General features: G+C 40.9%; 2 protein-coding genes and 1 pseudogene across 6 annotated transcripts in view; 2 read left to right on the forward strand and 1 right to left on the reverse strand.

Moving 5' to 3' along the window:
* Plekhh1 (pleckstrin homology, MyTH4 and FERM domain containing H1) overlaps positions 1 to 3,303 on the forward strand; it is a 49,712-nt gene extending 46,409 nt beyond the window's left edge. For all 4 annotated transcript variants that reach the window (XM_048798562.1, XM_015490372.2, XM_048798561.1 and 1 more), the window contains 2 exons: positions 168 to 314; positions 1,418 to 3,303. In XM_048798562.1, coding sequence (XP_048654519.1) covers positions 168 to 314; positions 1,418 to 1,579 — 309 coding nt within the window. In that variant the 3' untranslated portion in view covers positions 1,580 to 3,303. The remainder of the gene's footprint in view (positions 1 to 167; positions 315 to 1,417) is intronic.
* Positions 3,304 to 3,672: 369 nt separating this feature from the next.
* Pigh (phosphatidylinositol glycan anchor biosynthesis class H) lies at positions 3,673 to 11,601 on the reverse strand. 2 transcript variants are annotated; one of them, XM_015490380.2, is made up of 4 exons: positions 11,348 to 11,601; positions 7,677 to 7,886; positions 6,076 to 6,159; positions 3,673 to 4,159 (listed from the first exon to the last, which is right to left on the reverse strand). In XM_015490380.2, the coding sequence occupies exons 1-4, from the start codon at positions 11,525 to 11,527 to the stop codon at positions 4,067 to 4,069; spliced, it is 567 nt and encodes a 188-aa protein (XP_015345866.1). In that variant the 5' UTR covers positions 11,528 to 11,601; the 3' UTR covers positions 3,673 to 4,066. The 2 variants fall into 2 exon arrangements, with proteins under 2 accessions (XP_015345866.1, XP_015345873.1); XM_015490387.2 differs by having other exon boundaries at positions 7,677 to 7,881; positions 11,348 to 11,598.
* Positions 7,893 to 9,529, forward strand: LOC125615219 (annotated as a pseudogene).
* Positions 11,602 to 18,246: the final 6,645 nt, after the last annotated feature.

The following is an 18,246-nucleotide window of genomic DNA, read 5'->3' on the forward strand; positions in this document are numbered from 1 at the left end:
TCCTGTCCAAGCAGCACTGTCCTTTAGTCTAGACACAGCTTATAGATATTCAAGGTGTATAATTCCAAATCATGACCACTTCAAAGTTCTTCCTTCCTGTTTAAGTCTATCTGTGCCTAGAAGAGACAGGTGAAGGTTCCCCAGAACTCACTGGCTCCTTTCCACAGCAAGTGCACATCACTTACCCCTACTCTTCAGTGACAACCTTTGGTGGCTACAGGGATGACTTCATGCTTGTGATTAGAACCATTCCAGACCAGGGGTCTGGAAAAGCACACATTGAGAAGTTGATCTTCCGGATGACTGCTCCTAAGGTGAGTGACTGCGGCTACAAAATTTTACTCTGGTCTTGTGGGATGTTTTAGCTTGGAGCTTAGAGAGGAAACTGGGGTCACCATAGAACCTAGAAGGCCCTGCCCCAGGTAAAATTTCAGGTCCTGTATATAATCAGCTTCCCAGAGGGTTTAGGTAGCATTGTATCTTACTGTCATTGGTAAGCTAGTAGGTAGAGGTGCTATCAGGAGGGAACTAACTATGATCCAGCCACTACTATGCTCTTACTTTTGTAATTTTCACATACACCAGAACCATGCAGGCCTGAGTTGGTGCTCATTTGTCTGTCTTTTCTACAGCTGGCCCTGGGGTAGGGCAGTGTCCTCTTGAAGGTGCTCTCATGTTCTCATTCTGCTGCCACAACACTAGCCACAAAGTGGGACAGTCTCTGCTATGCACCCTCTTCCTTGTGATCTCTAAGGCAACAAAAATACCTCTTTTGCTTTAAGGCACTATTCCTACTCAGTACAGGAAATATTGACCATCAAAAGTAACAGTTACAAAGGCTCATAAACCTGAGTTCTTTTTTTAAAAAAATATTTTTTAGTTGTAGGTCGACACAATATCTTTATTTTATTGATGTGGTGCTGAGGATTGAACCTAGTGCCTCATGCATGCCAGGCGAGTGCTCTACCTCTGAGCCACAACCCCAGCCCCTCATAAACTTAAGTTCTGATTTATTATTCCTAACACCCTTCTGATAGTAACCAGAAACCCTGTTGATCCCACTCTTAATCCTCAAGTTGTAGTTTGCCAAATTCCACCTCCTTCTGATATCATCCCTGCTGAATGAGAGGATGTGTGACCTCTTCCCCAAGAAGGACCTCTTCCCTGGCCGTAGAGATAACCAGAGCAGAACATTAGCCCTCTTCTCAGGAGGGCACCACACATCTTGGAGGAACTCCAGACCATTCACTGGGTCCCTGAATCTCATAACGATCCCCTTTGGACACTTTCTTTTGGGTGGGTAGTTTGAGAGAGATGAGCTGAAGCCTGTGAACGTCATATACTCAATACAGCAGCCAATTGAGAAAGCCAGCACTCAAAGGCTAGCTTAATTCTTTTGCTTCTTTGGCCCCCTTAGATTGCTGAAACTACCTTCATCATGGCCAGCTACATGAACCACTGCTCTACAACTGTGAACCCACCTGCCAACTCACCTGCAGCCCGCCAGCCATGGGAGCTAGATGGACGACAGTTCTTTGCTTCTGTTTCCTGTGCCACCAAGGGGCCAACATTGCTGTGAATATTTCTCCTACCCTCTCCCCACCACCTCTGGGATTAGAGATTTATATCCTAGGATATGGTACTACTGTGATGGGTCTAATAGAACTCCCTGCACACAGTTCTGTGAAATGTGTATTTCAGCGTCTATGAAGACTACTCTCTAGATGCCTTATAATATTTCAGAGCCCAGCTTTTACAAATCCAGACCCAGTGTAGAAACCACTTATTCCCCACCACCACCACCCATAAGAATACTGACTCTGGATGCTATCTGATTCTAAACATAGACAGGGATGGCCCACTGTCCCAATGTTACTGAGGGGTCACAGTGCTGTATTTGGGGCTTCTGCACTGATTCCTTCAGGGAAGATCATTGTTATATTGTATGTGATCTTTGTGTGGAGAATTATACTTGAAGTTTTCTGAAAAGAATAGGATAAAAATTTCCAATTTACCTGAATTCTGACAAAAGCCAAGAATTAAAACTGGACTTCCTTTTCCAGATGGAAATGGTGTTGGCAGGACTAGAGAAAAACAAATAGACTATCTTCCCCTCTACTGATGAGTAGGATCCACAGTGCTCCTTCTGAGGCAGCAGCTCCAAATTTTGCAGAATGAAACACTAACCCTGCTGCATTTCATGCTTTATGTACACTGGACTATAAACTGAACTCAGTATTACACACTGTCCAAGCAAGGACAGGAAAAGGTGGGTCCAGTCTGACTTCTGTCTCACTTCAGCACCTGGAAGGGACTCAGTGAAGGTTGTGCTCACTACTGAAGGAAAGGTAGCCATTATTCCCCACTCTTTGAAAGACCGAGCAAATGCTCTCCACTTTTAGCTACTGTGTGAGGCACTGAAGGCGAATCAGGAACAAAGAAGACCCTCAGTCTCCTCCAGGGCCTGGGTGTGCTTGAGACTTCTGGCAAACTTCTGCTGGAAATTAGTTGGAGACTCAGGGCATGTATGTAATGTCTGTCTTAGCCTAAAAGCATTAGGTATAAAAAGTAGAAAATTTTTTCACCTTTTGCCTTCTTGAGAACATCATAATCCCCCTCAACTCAAACATTCTAATTGAGTGCAGGGGAATGGTTTTTGTCTACATCTTTTCCACTGGGGTGGGGGAGTTCATACTCTGATTTTCCAACATCTGAGAAATGAAGTTTTATTTTATAACTCTAAGGTAGTCTTAACATTTTTTTCACAAAATGCTGAAAAATGTGGCTAGCAGAAACAACCCAAGAACCAAGCTTTTAGCCCCAGTGATGTGGGTATTGCACATGCAAAAACCATGAGACTGGAACTAATTTATCTTATCACTTCAGCTGTTGTTATGCTTTCCCTCTCAACCTTTAAACTAACAAAGCACAGTGAAGAAGGAAGAAAAAAAGAGGCATGAGAATCTGTCTCTTTTTAATTTGACTTTGCAAGGCAGACAGTTTTATAGCTATTTCTGTCCCTCCACCCACCACCACCTCCCAGGATTTGGGTGGGGGTCTAGCTGAGACATTTCTACCTCGAAAAAAATCACCTGACGTAGGCTCTTGGATAACTCTTCCAAGGCTGAGTTATCTCTGCTTTTATATCCTGAGTGTCTCTAAGGCCAATGAAGATCTTAGCTAACTAGCGCATTTAAAAAAAAAAAATAGAGCTCTAAAGGAAGTGTAAGTGCCATTATGTTCATATTGAATCTAGGAGTCAAACTACTTCCCTCACCATCTTTCCTACTTCCTGACTCTTAGGAATCTTCCTTTAGTTTATTAATTTTATAGACAAGAAACTGTCCTAGAAACAAAGGCTTCTAGAGTTTGTTTATTCTTCTTTAACTTGGGAGTACCATGTCTGGAAACAAAAGTCAAATTTTCTGTCTTACATTTTGTCTCCTCCCTCTTGGCAAAAGTAGCTGAAAAGTGGTAGAAAATGCTGAATAACAGAAAAGTATCAATGTGTTTGACACCCATGACTGAAATGTCATGATCGTGTTTGTCAATAAAAAAAATAGCTGTCTGCACATCAGGCAATTACTGTGTATGTTTTGGAAGGAGAGTTGTTTATTAAGAAAGTCATCATAAATAACCCATACAGAACACAGAAGCTAGGTAGGCAGAGAATAGGCTTTTGTAGGACATTTATTCCATACCTTAAGAGCTTCATGGTTTTCCTTAACTTTCAGACAGAGATACTATGCAGAGAGAAATTATGCCTTTCATGTGAATTCTGATACCAGTTTCTCAATATCTTGCTCCATAAATTTCAACACAAAATTTAAACTTGAATGTGCTTATTAGGAATTTTACAAAATGCTCTTTGCTGACAATGCTTTTGATACATCATGTCAAAATTCTTAATTTCCCCTCTGGTAAAACAGGCAAAATTCTGAGATTCACTGCATTCATTCTGGTTCCTAAGACAGTGTCCACCTGATGGTTTATAGTACAGAAATCAAACCAGCCACTATGGCTTAGCAGTCATTTCCCATGGAAGATAATACTGGCCTTCTGGGACTCATGGGCTTGTTGATGTGGCTTTCTGGTGCGCCAGAATCTCCTGGCAGCTCCTGTACACTTCAATCAAGCAGTCCAGCCGGGGCTTGGCACTCTTGAATTCCAAAGGGGAGAAATGCAGAGTCAGGTGAACATAAGAGAGTTCTTAGTGGTTCTGCATCCACATGCAAGCTCAACCTCTCACCCACATTAAGGGTTCTAACTTGCACAGGTGTGAGCTCAGAGAGGCAAGAAATTCAAACCTCAGAGCATCTTGTTGGGAAAATTCCCAGCTAGCCCCACAGACCAGCCTGAGATTGTACAAGGCACACATCAAAAGACAGCATTTTAATCCATGGTGGTACACGCCTATAGTTCCAGCAGTCCGGGAGACGGAGGCCGGAGGGGAACAAATTCAAAGCCAGCCTCAGCAACTTAGCAAGACCCTATCTCAAAATAAAAAAGTAAAAACAGGTAGGGATGCGGTTCAGTGGTAGTGCACCCCTGGGTTCAATCTCCAGTACCAAAAAAAAGGATGGTTTTTTAAATCTCTAAATTTCAGGACAGCAAGAGGAATAACAAGGATGGACCTTAAAAAATGTCACAAGTTGTGAAATAGACCTCAGAGACAAGCAGGACAGTTTAATAAGTAAATTCAGAAAATCATTTTATACTGTGAAATGGAAAACAACCAAAATTAAAAGAAAAGCCACAGAATGTGAAAAATATATATATGGAAAGTGTATTTAATAAAAGTTTGCTGCTCAAAATATACAAAGAATTGTTATGAATGCATAGTCAATATCTAGATTTTAGAAGAGATGCACAGTTTAAAATAAGAGCTAATAGGTGATCACACTTATAAGAAAATATGAAAAATATCTTTAAAGCAATACAAATTTAATAACTTTAAAATGCCTCTACTTACACATTAAATTAAAAAACAGGTAAGCCACTGTTTGCCAAGACTTTAGAAAAACAAGTTCAAATTCCAGAGTATAGTAAAGTTGTTCAGTCTCTACAGCCCAATTTCAAATATAAAAATCTATAAGATTGGGCTGAGATTGTAGCTCAGTGGTAGAGTGCTCACCTAGCACATGTGAGGTACTGGGTTCAAACCTCAGCACCACATAAAAATGAAATAAAGATACTATGTCCACCTACAACTAAAAAATAATTAAAAAAAAAAAATCTATAAGACTAAAGTTTAATAAAATAATTTTGAACTTTTATGCAAAATGATTTTGTGCAGCTTTCTTAAATCTTTCATAAAAAGGGAAGGGCAGTGAGAGCAAATTATTATATATAACTACTACCAGTCATGATGGCACACACATGTAATCCCAGGAACTAGGAAGGCTGAGGCAGGAGGATTGCAAGTTTGAGGCCAGCCTCAGCAACTTAATGAGACCCTGTCTCAAAATAAAAAATAATAAGATCTGAGAATGTAGCTCAGTAGTAAAGCATCCCTGGGTTCATTCCTCAATACCAACATATATTTATATAGATTTAATATTATTTACCTACAAAGTAATTTATTATAATCATGGTTGCATAGTGTTGTTGTTATAAGAATAAAACAAAAAATTACCTAGATATAACTTAAAAAGTTAACAATAAAATGGCTAAGTAAATTGACTTTCCAATATGCTAGAATGCAATAAAATTATTTAAAATAATAAGCATAATGGCCTTTGTAAAAAAAAATGAATGTTAGATGATCATTAACATCTATGTAAAAGTATACATTAGTTAAACTGACAGGGTTAAAGTTAATGAATGGTGATTTGTATGCAGGAGTTGTTATATGTTTGATTATTCTCTTCTATATAATTTGTATGAATTCCTAATATTTTACCTCAGAGGGGAACTTTAAAAATAACTAAAATCCTCATTTTCACTAAAATTAGTTATCAGGTATCTTCCAATACTCTGACAATAGATGTTTACATTCCTACTGAACTTAAGTGGCAGTAGATATGCAGAAAAGTAAAGGATTTCATTGGAGAAAGGAAAGTGTTCTCTGCTCACCTGGAAGACAGGTACTACTTGGGATATCATATGTGGTTCCACTGGATCCTTCAATAAAATGCAGAGGTAGTAAATCACCTTCTGCTGTAAGAAAATAAACCAAATAACTCACTTTGTGTTCTTCTTTCTTCAAGGGAAGGCTCAAAACTGTCATAAATGGTTATCTCTAAGTAGCAGAATGCTTGATAGCTTCTAAAGTGAGGGAGAAGTATATTTTTATTCCTTAAAAAAACAAAACAAAGCTGGGCACAATGGCACGTACTTACTATCCCAGCAATAGCTCAGGAGGCTGAAACGGGAAGATCACAAGTACAAAGCTAAACTCAGCAACTTAGTGAGGCCCTAAGTAACTTAGTGAGACCCTGATTCAAAATAAAAAACAAAAAGGCTGGGGATATAGCTCAGGTAAAGTGCCCTGGGTTAAATCCCCAGTACAAAAATAAATAAATAAAAGCTGGGCACTTAGCGCATACCTGAAGTTCCAACTGTGTCTAGAAATTGGAGACCAGCGGAACAACACAGTGAAATTTTGTCTCAAAAAAAAAAAAGCAGAGATGATTTTTAAAGCTGGGCTAGAAGATAAAGTTAAAATGCTGATTCCATGAAAATCTGCTGTGTCTCTAAAAACATTCATGCACTGCATAACAATGTTTCAGTCAATGATGGTGAGACTTTAAGATTATAATGGAGCTGAAAAATCCCTATTGCATAGTGGCATTATGTCATAGTGCAATGTATTTTTTTTTTTAGTGCAATGTATTTCTTATATGTTTGTGATGATGTGGGTATAGACAAATATGTGCTGCCATATAAAAGTAGATATGAAGTATGTAAAGTACATAATACTTAATAATGATAATAAACAAATGGTATTGGTTTATGTATTTACTATATTAACTTTCTGTTGTTATAGAGTATTGCTACTTACAAAAACATTTACTATAAAGCGATATGCCATGTTATGCTGGCAGCAGCTTCCAACACCTCATGTTCACTGCATCTCTTGATTACACCAAGAGGCTATGGTTAGCCAGGCACAGTGGCGAATGCCTATAATCCCAGCAACTCAGGAGGCTGAGGCAAGACAATTACAAGTTCAAAGCTGGCCTCAGCAATTTAGCAAGGCCCTAAACAACTTATTGAGACCCTGTCTCAAAATAAAAAACAAAACAAGCTGGGGGATGTGGCTCAGTGGTAAAGCGCCCCTTGGGTTCAATCCCTGGTACCAAGAAAAAAAAAAAAAAAACAGCGGTTATGATTCAGTGACACACACTGTGTAAGTCTGTGTAAATATACTTCATGATGTCTGCTCACTGAGGAAACTGGCTAACAATGCATTTCTCATAATATATCCCATCACTAAAAAAAGTACAACTGTAAAGATAGTTATCTTTTCAATGGAAGTTTGTTTCCCTTTTGTAGTTTATATTCATGCCAGCTAAAAAGGAAACTCTGCAAGATTTGGACCAGAGCGTCCTCAAGTATAATTCTGTGTGATCAAATGCTTTAGGTAATAAGACTCAAGTTTAGATGAAGGAACATCCCATGAACCGACTATCTCCTCCAGAGAAACCTGTAATACTCATCACTTAAACACTTACCATGTAAATAGCCTCGTTAATGACAACATCCTTGACTTTGCCCATCTCTATGAAGGTAGTGCTTTCTTTGCCTGAAGCATAGGATGAAGTCATCTGGATGCCAAGGGAATCAATGATTAACAAAGTCTCTTGATCAATCTTCACAAAATGGAGGTACCCAAGCAAGCCTAAGAGGGTGATGGAGATGGCAGCAGAGAGGATCATGCTGTTCTGAAGAGAGAGCCAGACACAGGCAGTAAAATTACCAAGAGGTCCTCTGCGTATATCTGTGCCATAAGACAAGTCAATTGGGCACTGAGAAAAAAGGCTTTGCTCTGCTGTGAGCTAAAAAGATGAGAAGAACATGCACGGAAGAAGAGGAAATCACTTTTATTCAGACTCTGAAGTGCTATAAAGGTATATAGTGAAATGAATCCAGATTACTAATGACTAAGTCTAGGGAGAACTTTCAGCAAAATGTCCCCATCATACTAGCCTCAGAAATTATTCTATCAGGCACAATGACACATGCCTATAATCCCAGCAATTTGGGAGGCTAAGGCAGGAGTAGAAGTTCAAGGCCTGCCTAGGAATTTTAGTGAGATCCTCACTATATTTGGTGAGCCCCTGTCTCAAAGTAAAATAAAAAGGGTTTGGAGGTAGCTTAGAGGTGGAGTGCCCCTAAGTTTGATTCCCCAACCCCAAAAAAGAAAAAGAAAAAAAAAAAACAACTTCCAAAACTGCATCTTAAGGACCAAATGTTTTCCTCATGTGCTCCCTCAGCAGAACATACAGTACAAAATTATGGACTGAACAACTATAGAATGCTCATCACAGCAGCAGTACACTCCTCACCTGATTAACAGCCATTCATCCTTCTTAAATTTGGAGTGAATCATGATTAGCCTAGAAATGTGCATGTGATACAACTCTAACCAATGAAATGTTGGAGAGAGGGTTTGCTGAGAGGGGTGACAAACTTAGTTCATCTTAAAAAGAAATCTAAGTCTTTTGGGGTGATGGACCTTCTACCCTAGAACCATGGCCCAGTTCATGTGCAGCCTCACAGAGAAGGCCCCAGTGCTGCTGTCACTCAAAGCCTCGACTGGCCCCATTTTGACAGTATGCCAAAGCTGAGCTCCGTTTCTCCAACCCTTGCTGAGATCCCTACAGCTAGCTATCCAGAGCCTGAAAATAAGTCAATAGTGCTTAAATTGGTTGCTTTAAACAGCTCACAGTTAAAGAAGCTGTGCTGAATGGTTTGATGGCCAATGAAGTGTGGATGTGGTTTTATACTAGAGAGATCATAGACAAGCATGGCATCATTGGCTATAATGTTGAAGACCAATAGCCAACATCTGATTATATTTTATTTATTGTTTCAGTATTCTTGGACCATATGTGATCAAATTGCTATCTCAATAAAATGTGTCAGATTAAAAAAAAAAGAGCAATCTAAGGAATAAAGATCCCCTTGTTATGAGATGTAGATGCCTGAAACTATTATAACCTCTGCAAAACAAAGTGGAGAGCAATGGTAAGGTCTAGTGGAGTACACTGAAGTTGGAAGAGCAGGAAGATGAAAAGAGCCAGAGTCAAATGAGCCTCTCATATAAACTCTGTAGGCTTCCTACCTCATGTTTGTTTGTTTTTTTTGTTTTGTTTTTTATCAGGGATTAAACCCAAGGGCACTTAACCTCTGAGCCACACCCCAGTCCTTTTTTAAAAAAATTTTTTTGAGACAGGGTCTCATTGAGTTGCTCAGTGCCTGGCAAAATTGTTGAGGGTTATGGTTAGGGTTTTGCTTGACTTTCTTCTAAGGTTGAAGTAAGGAATTCAGTAAAGCACCTGGTACTCAGTGGGTATTTAATGAATATCTGCTCCTCCTTCTTACATAACCACATGTATGATTAGAATTCAGGGTAGTATTAAAACTAAATTATTGCAGTAGGGATGTAGTGGTAGAGGGCTTACTAAACATGCTAGAAACCTAAGGTTCAATTCTCAGCACTGCAAATAAAAATAATAATAATTATTCAACTATATTATAAATTAAATTTAAGAGGGACTTTCAAGTTAATTTAATCATAATTTTAGTTGATCCATGAAGAAACTTTTAGCTACAATTAAATACATGTTAAGACAGTCTTAATTCTGCTTATTTCTATGCTAAATTACTATGTTCTGCAATATGCTTTGATGGCAAGAGCTAATGGATGCAGCAATGGAAACTATATGTAAATTACATAAAAAGCCCTGCTGGACTTAGCTCTAGTCAGATCACTCCTGAAATAATATACTCATTTAAGAGGACTATATTTGAAACAAGAACACATACTTTAAAAAGATGATTCAGCCAGGCACAATTGTGCATGCCTGTAATCCCAGCGTCTCAAGAGACTGAGGCAGGAGGATTGCAAATTCAAAGCTGGCCCTAAGCAATTTAGCAAGTGAGGCCCTAAGCAATTTAGCAAGATGGGTCTCAAATGTATGAAATATGATATGTCAAGAGCTTTGTAATGTTTTGAACAACCAATAATAAAAAAAAAAGAAAACACAAAAAGGGCTGGGGATGTGGCTCAATGTTAAGCATTCCTCGGTTCAATCCCTGATAGTCAGGTAAGGGTGGAGGAAGATTCAGGCAGGGAACAGTAACACAAGCCTGTAATCCCAGAAACTCAGAAGGCTGAGGCAAGAGGATCCCAAGTTAAAGGCCAGCCCAGGCAATTAGCAAGACCATTCCTCAAAATAAAAAATAAAAAGGTATAGGGATATACCTATATCAGTCATAATCCCCCTGGGTTCAATCCTCAGTACTTGGAGGAAAAAAAAAAAGGTGGGAGGGGGCATGACTCAGATTATTCCTTTAATTTGAGAACGGTTACACACCTATGCTTTTGACCCTCACAATATTGTAAAGCAGGTATTAATTCCATTTTGAAGATGTGAAAACTGAGGCTCAGAGAAAACAGAAATATGTCTTAAAACAGCATAGGAAACCATTCATGTCTGCACTTTCTAAATTCTTTAGAAAGTACGCCTGAAAATTGGAGTTAGAGGGAGGGTTAAATTGCCTTGAAAAACAGAAGTTAAGACAAATAAAACTCTATATACATACACACGTGGAAGCAAAGGCAGTTTCTGGAAGACCACACGTAAGGAATTAGCAATGTGCTTCTGAGGAGTAAAAGATATGGATGAGGACGATCCACCTTACAGTTCTCTGAATTCATGGAATTAAAGTACTATGAGGGCTGGGGCTGTAGCTCAGTGGCAGAGCGCTTGCCTAGCAAGTGTGAGGCCCTGGGTTCGATCCTCAGCACCACTTATAAATGAAAGTATTCTGTCCATCTATAACTACAAAAAAAATTTTAAAGAAAGTACTAAGAGCATGTGCCACATAAAACACATGGTGTGAACGTTTTAGGCTTTCGTGCAAGAACTAGACAAATGCTGGGTCACTCCACAGAGCGGCGCAGCAGCCCACGGGAGAAGAATGTGCAGGAGCACAGACTTCATTAAACTCAATGAAAGAGCTGTCCAGCACGGAGCGGCGTCCCCAGAACCAGCGGGTCCCCGACTTCCGACCCTAGGACGGTGGGAGGTTCCCACCCGAATTTTGGGCTAGACCAAGACCCTTCCAAAGCCCAGACACCACCTCCAGGCGCAGGCAGGAGCCGACCGGCCATTACCTCCCAGAGGGTGAAGAGTCCGTAGGCCGCCAGCCACACGGTGCAGGTGACAGCAGTGAGCGACCGCAGCGAGAGCCGAGGGCAGTTGAGGCAAAACTCCCGGCAGAACGGCGAGTAGTAGCGGCGCTGCAGGGCCAGGCGGCCGCCACAGATGTCCGAGAAAGTCCTCTCATCCTCCATCGCCGCTGGCTCCACGCCGCAGCGCCGCTCTAGCCCACCCGCGGTTCCGCGCAGTATCGCCGGCGCAGGAGCCGCTTCCGGGAGCGGATCAGCCCCGCCCCGCCCCACCCCGAACTCCGCGCAGCCGCAGTTGCTCACCGGTTGGGGTTGGTTCGGCTGGGATTCTGTTCTGTAATTGTCGCCTTCTAGAAATTCCTAGGGATCCAACAGTTGCGGACAGATCAAAACCTATCATAACGTACTTTCACTCGACAGACTGGTTTCCATTATAAGCCAGAGTGAGCCCCAACGAGAGGGTCCGCAGGAATTCGTTCATCCGCTCATTCATTGCTGTGCCAGGTAGTTTTAAGGTACTGAGGGTATTGACAAGGTCTCTGCCCCCAAATAGCTTCGCTTCTTGTAGGAGAATCGATATGGAAATAACTTCAGATAATTATGTTGGCAATAATGTGCTAACCGGCAGGGGTGGAATGGGGACTTTATTAAGGCAGTCAAGAAGGGTCTCTGATGACACGGGACTTAGAAGGAGGAGGCCTCACCCTGGTCTGCCAAGGCCGCTCTGGAGGAATAATTTCCCTGAAAGAAGGACCAGGAAAAACAAAGCTATGAAGCAGAAACAAGGTTGACTTAACTGGAGGAATGAAAAGGTCAGCATGCCAGAAGAACACTTGGAAGTTGGGGAGGTAGGTAGGGATAAGACCCAGGAGGTAGTTGAAGACCTAGTAAGGAGTCTGGGAGTTGTCTCCTCCGGATCATATCTTGGAACATGGAGTAAGCAAACAAATCCTGGCTGGAAAGAAAACAGGAGTGGGAGATGCAGAAGGTATTACAATACCATCTTGCCCGGGCTAGCCTCGAACTCTTGGGCTTAAACTGTCCTCCCACCTCAGCCTCCTGAGTAGCTGGGATTATAGGGGCATGCCATCGCACCCACCTCCTTTATTTGATTTTTTTTTTTTATGGTATCTTATTGATGACTCCTACAAATGTGTGAAGGGGAGATAAACCCATCCTCAGATGAAGAAAAACTAAGAGAATTTGTCACCAACAGATCTACCTGGAAAAAAAAGGCTAATGGAATCTCTCTAAACAGGAAGGAAATGATAAAAAAAGGAATCCTGGAACATCAAGAAGAAACAGTGAAAAACCAAAAATATGAATAAACACGATAGACTTTTCTTCTCTTGAGTTTCCTATGTTATATTTGACGGTTGAAGTGAAAATTATGCCACTCTCTGATGTGGCTCTTGATGAATGCAGAGAAAACATTTAAGACTATTATAAATGGAGAAGAGTAAAACAACACTAATTATTAGAGGCACCACTAGACCTTGTTATTTAATGTGTCAATAAAAAGAAACATTACTATAGCATTTAAAACGATGTTTTAATAACTGTATACACACACATATATGTATGCATATACACTTTGTGTTGGTAGGGGTTGAACCTAGGGCCACACATCCCCAACCCTTTTATTTTTTATTTTGAAACAGGGTCTCACTAAGTTGCTTAGGGCCTTGCTAAATTCCTGAGGCTGGCTTTGAACTTGGATCCTCCTGCCTCAGCCTCATGAGTTGCTGGAATTACAGGTGTGTACCACTGTGCGCAGCTAATAACTATGTTTTAATTCAGTTTTTGTTGAAATTCTATGTATTTTAATTATGCATTTAAAAAATTAACTCTTTTTAACTTCATTAACTTCACCAGATTTTTACCACTGAACTACATCCTGGACTTTTTTTATTTTTTGAGACGGTCTCACTAAATTCCTGAGGGCCTCACCAAGTTACTGAGGCTGGCCTCAAACTTGGGATTCTCCTGCATTGGCCTACTGAATCGCTGGGATTACAGGCATAACACCACCATGCAGGCCTCATTTCCGCCCCCACCCCAGTCTGTTTTCCTCTGTTGGTTAAATTAGATAATTCTTATTATCCTATATTCAAGCTCAATGAATCTTTCCAGTGTCCTCTGCATTATGTCTCTGAGCTCATAGGTTGAGATTTTTTATTTTACTTATTATGTTTTTTAATTCTAAATTTCTGTTTGGAGTTAGCTGCAGTAGCAAATGCCAGCAACTTGGGAGGATGAGGCAAAAGGATCATAGATTCAAGGTCAGCCTCAGTAACTTAGTGAGACCCTGTCTCAAAATAAAAAGGACTGGGGATATAGCTTAGTAGTAAAGGACCTACTGGATTCTTATTTCAGATAAGAAAGAAAAATATATATATATATATATTTTAAAAAGTTTTTGTACTTAAGATGGACAGAATGCCTTTATTTATTTTTTAAAATTATTATTTAGTTGTAGTTGGACACAATACCTTTATTTTATTTTATTTTATTTTATTTATTTATTTATGGTGCTGAGGATAGAACCCAGGGCCTTGCACATGCAAGGTGAGCACTCTACCGCTGAGCCACAACCCAGCCCTTTATTTATTTTTACGTGGTGCTAAGGATCAAACCCAGTGCCTCACACATGCCAGGCAAGCGCTCTGCCACTGAGCTTCATACAGCCCAGCCCAAAATATATATATATTTAAAAAATTTTTCCATTTGGATCTTTGTATCTTCTTTGCTGAGACTTTATTTTTTTCATTTTTTGAAGTATGTTTGTAATTGCTTTTTGAAGTGTTTTTATGATGGCATTTTAAAAATCCCTGCCAGAGAATTCTCACATTGATGTCATTTCAGTATTGGCATCCATTGCCTTTTTTCATTCAAATTGAGATTTTTCTGGTTCTTAGAATGATGAGTTATTTTCATTTGATACCTGGGCATTTAGTTTACTATGGGAGTGTAGGTCTTATAAATCTTGTTTTATATCAGGCCTCCTCTGCCATGCCCCACCCGGAAAAAAGGAATCCCAGCGCATTAACTGCCAGGTGAAAATCCAGGCTCCCCACGTGACCTCCACTGACACCTGCTGGGCAGACCTGGTAACCTCTGGGTGGAGTGGAAGTTGGGGGGGCCCACATGTTCTCCACTGACACTGTAGGGTGGGGCTGGGAGAGGCTCCTTACCACTCCCAGGAATGAAAGTCCCTGCTGCACCCCAGTGACAAGGTGGGGTGCTTCCTTACTGTCTGGTGAAAGTGCAAGTCTAGGTTTCTCAGTTTTGGCCTTTGCTGGCAGAAATGAGGGCAGAGCCAGTTTTTTTCTGTGGTGTTTGACTGGACTAGTTACTGTTTAAAAGTTTCCCATCTTGCTTGGCTATTTCTTATTTTTGACAAGAGAGAGCAGCCTTTCCTTAGAGCATATTTGTGTATATGCCTATTGACATTTCTGGGTTGCTCTCTTCTCCAGCATCCAATCTGGGATGTATGAGACAAAAGCAAAAACCATGGAATGCACTCCTGTTTATTCCTCAGGTTCTAGGGTCCCTTGCCAGTCTGTCTTCTCTACTCCTTTCAAAGTTGTGTGAGTGTGTGTGTGTGTGTGTGTGTGTGTGTGTGTGTTAGTTACCAGGGATTGAACCAGGGGTGCTTAACTACTGAAACACATCCCTAGCCCTTTTTATTTTATTTTATTTTATTTTTTAAATTCTGAGACAGGGTCTCACTAAGTTGCTTAGAGCTTGCTAAGTTGCTGAGGCTGGCTTTGAACTGATGATATCCAAGATATCAGTCTCATATGTGGGCTTCTGAAACTTTTCACTGACCAGCAATAAACTAAGTTTCCCTGTCACAGGAAAAGAGATGTTTCCAGAGACAGGTCTGAGGAGCTCCCAGGGAGAGGGGAAATTCAACTCAGGAACAGCGGGATTCTTAACATTCATGATGAAAAAGAATTTCAGTATGAGCCAGACAGAGGCGTAGACAGAAGTTTATTTAGGAAGGTAGATACACATTCAAGGGAGAATGTGAACGGTCTCAAGAGTGAGAAGCAGCCAGGCTTGGTGGTACACACCTGTAATCCCAGTGGCTCTGATGGTGAGTTCAAAGTCAGCCTCAGCAAGTTAACAAGGCCCTAAGCAACTCAGCAAGACCCTGTCTCTAAATATAATATTTAAAAAAAGGAAGGGGCTGGGGAAGTGGCTCAGTGATTAAGCATCCCTGGGTTCAATCCCTGGTTCAAAAAAAAAAAAAAAAAAAAGAACAGTGAGAAGCAGCCCTGACTTGGACTGGGGGTCCAATATTTATAGAAGGGCTGTATGAGGGGCAGGTGGATCCAGGATGGAGCAGCCCAATTTTATGGCAGTTTTTCCTGCACTTGCATATTTCCCTCATTTCACAAGGTCATGGGCCAAGGGCATGTTGCTCAAGATTTACAACTATGCTTTGTGCATCTTAATGGCTTGTGGGCATTGCCTTAAAGATTCAGTATTTCTCTATATATATTATCCTAAATCCCTATCTCACCTTGACTATCTACACAGGTTTGATTAATTTGCTAGAGTATTTTACAAAACAAGATACTTTATTATATATACTTGTTTAAAATAAAGGATACATTTATATGTATTTATGCACATATGCGTATGTATATATGCATGCATGTATGTTTTATATATATATATATTTTTTTTTTTTTTTGAGATGGGGTTTTGCTATGTTGCCCATACTGGTCTTGAACTCCTGGATCAAATGATCTTCCTGCCTCAGCCTGTCAAGTAGCTGGGACTATAGGTGTGCACCAGCATACCCAGCTATATTTTAAAGGATACCATCAACAAAATTTCACAAAGAAACAATTTAAGACAAAAAAGGAAGACTTATTTAAAAAAATAATAATTTGCAAACCAGAGTGAAGTTGTCTTCAGTACGAAAATGTGCTCCCAAGAAACAAAGATAGGGGCTGGCTTATACAGAGAATGTTCCAGCCCAGGTTCCCACTCTGGTCCTCTATGAAAATGAGGTATCCAAGCCAGGAAGCCCTTACTCCTGATTGGTTGATATTTAAATTTGAATGCAAAGGCTGGGGATGTGGCTCAGTGGTGGAGCACTCACCTACCATGCACCAGGACCTGAGTCCGATACCCATTACCACAAAATAGAAAAATAGTAAAGAGGACTGAGATTGTAGCTTGTTGAGAGCCACAGCCTAAGGGGCCCCAGCAAACTTCCAGCTGCCAGCAAACTTCCAGCTGCCGGCTGATGATTGGCTCACAGCGGCCCCAGCAACATCTAGCTGATTGGCTCCTCGGCCCCAGCAACATCTAGCTGATTGGCTCCTCTGCGGTGATGCTCATTGGGCTGTTTCCCTGCCCTTTCAGACCACGGAGCTGCTCATTGGGGGACTTTTTTGGCTCCGCCCACGTGACCCAGCCAATCGGCCTCAAGAGCAGGAGGATTGTGGGAGGTGGAGAGAAGCTTGTGTGGGAGAGAGAGGCTTGTGGAAAGCCGGTGGTGGCAGTTGAGGCTCTGAGGGTTTTTCCTGAGAGGCTGTTTTGTTTGGCGTGTGTGGTTCTAAAAATAAAGTTGGTTTCTTTTGACAAGTGGCTCCTGATTGTGCCCAGCCAGACTGCGGCATTTGGTGGCTCGCACGGGGAGTGACTGAGGGTAAGTGAACTGCTCGCCCCTGAGGGCAGGGCAAGAGGATGGGTAGCCATTTTAAGATTCTTCTTTTGTTATTTTGTTTCACTTTTGTTTTAAGTTGCCTGTCCCTGGAGATGTGTAAGATGGAAGAAAAACCGCTCACATCTGAGGAACAGATAGGGAGAAAGGACGGATGGACATTTCAGGAGGCTATTATAATGATTTTGTGTTGTTTCAATTTTGTTTCACTCTGTTTCAGTTTTGTTAGGCGTTATCTTGTTGGGTTGTATTATAGTAGAAATACGGGATCAGAAATTAGTAAAAAACAAACTGAAAGAGTGTTAAGTAAATTGTTAGAGGAAGGAGGCATCTCAGTAAAATCAAGAACAATCAGGGCATACGTTGATACAATACAAAAATGTAGCCCATGGCTTTTTAAGGAGGAGTTGTTAAATATATCACAATGGAACCATCATGGTGAAGATTTAAAAAGAATAGAAAAGAAAAGCCCAGGGACTCTGCCAGTTGGCACATTGCCATTGTGGACGTTCATATCTTGTTTGCTTAGTCCAAAGCCTTCAGTTCAGACAATGGTAGAGGAAGAAGAAGACATAATGATTCAAGTAAAAGAGAAGGTCTCTCAAGTTAGTCAGACAGAGGAAAAGATTCAAGTAAAAGAGAAGGCCTCTCAAGCTAGTCAGACAGAGAAAGAAAGTGTAAAACAGAAAAAGCCATCAGGGGGAAAGTTACAACAGGAGACTGCTACTAACACCTTTCTATCACCAGAGGACGTAAGTGTCCAACTAACAAGGCCACCTCCATATGCTGGGAGGTCCCCAACCCCCGCAGTTGATAGTTGGGATCCTGAGACAAGATCTCAAATATTAACATGCCCTGTATTTGAGGCAGGAGGGCAGCGATTTTACCAAGTTTTAAATTTCAAAACAGTGAAGCAGCTAAAAGAGGCTGTAACAACCTATGGTCCTCAAGCACCCTTCACTGTAAGCATGGTCGAATCCATTAACAACTTGAACATGACGCCAGCAGATTGGGCTAATATGTGTAAAGCTGTGCTAAATGGAGGACAATACCTGTTATGGAAGGTTGCCAATGAGGAATTTTGCAAGGAGACGGCTAGGCGAAATGCAGCAGCTGGTTATCCTCAGAGAAATCTAGATATGTTGTTAGGAAAGGGACCTTATGAGGATCAGCAGCAACAAATTGCATATGATCCTGG

This window comes from Marmota marmota, unplaced genomic scaffold, assembly GCF_001458135.2.
Source record: "Marmota marmota marmota unplaced genomic scaffold, marMar, whole genome shotgun sequence".
Taxonomy (NCBI): Eukaryota; Metazoa; Chordata; class Mammalia; order Rodentia; family Sciuridae; genus Marmota; species Marmota marmota.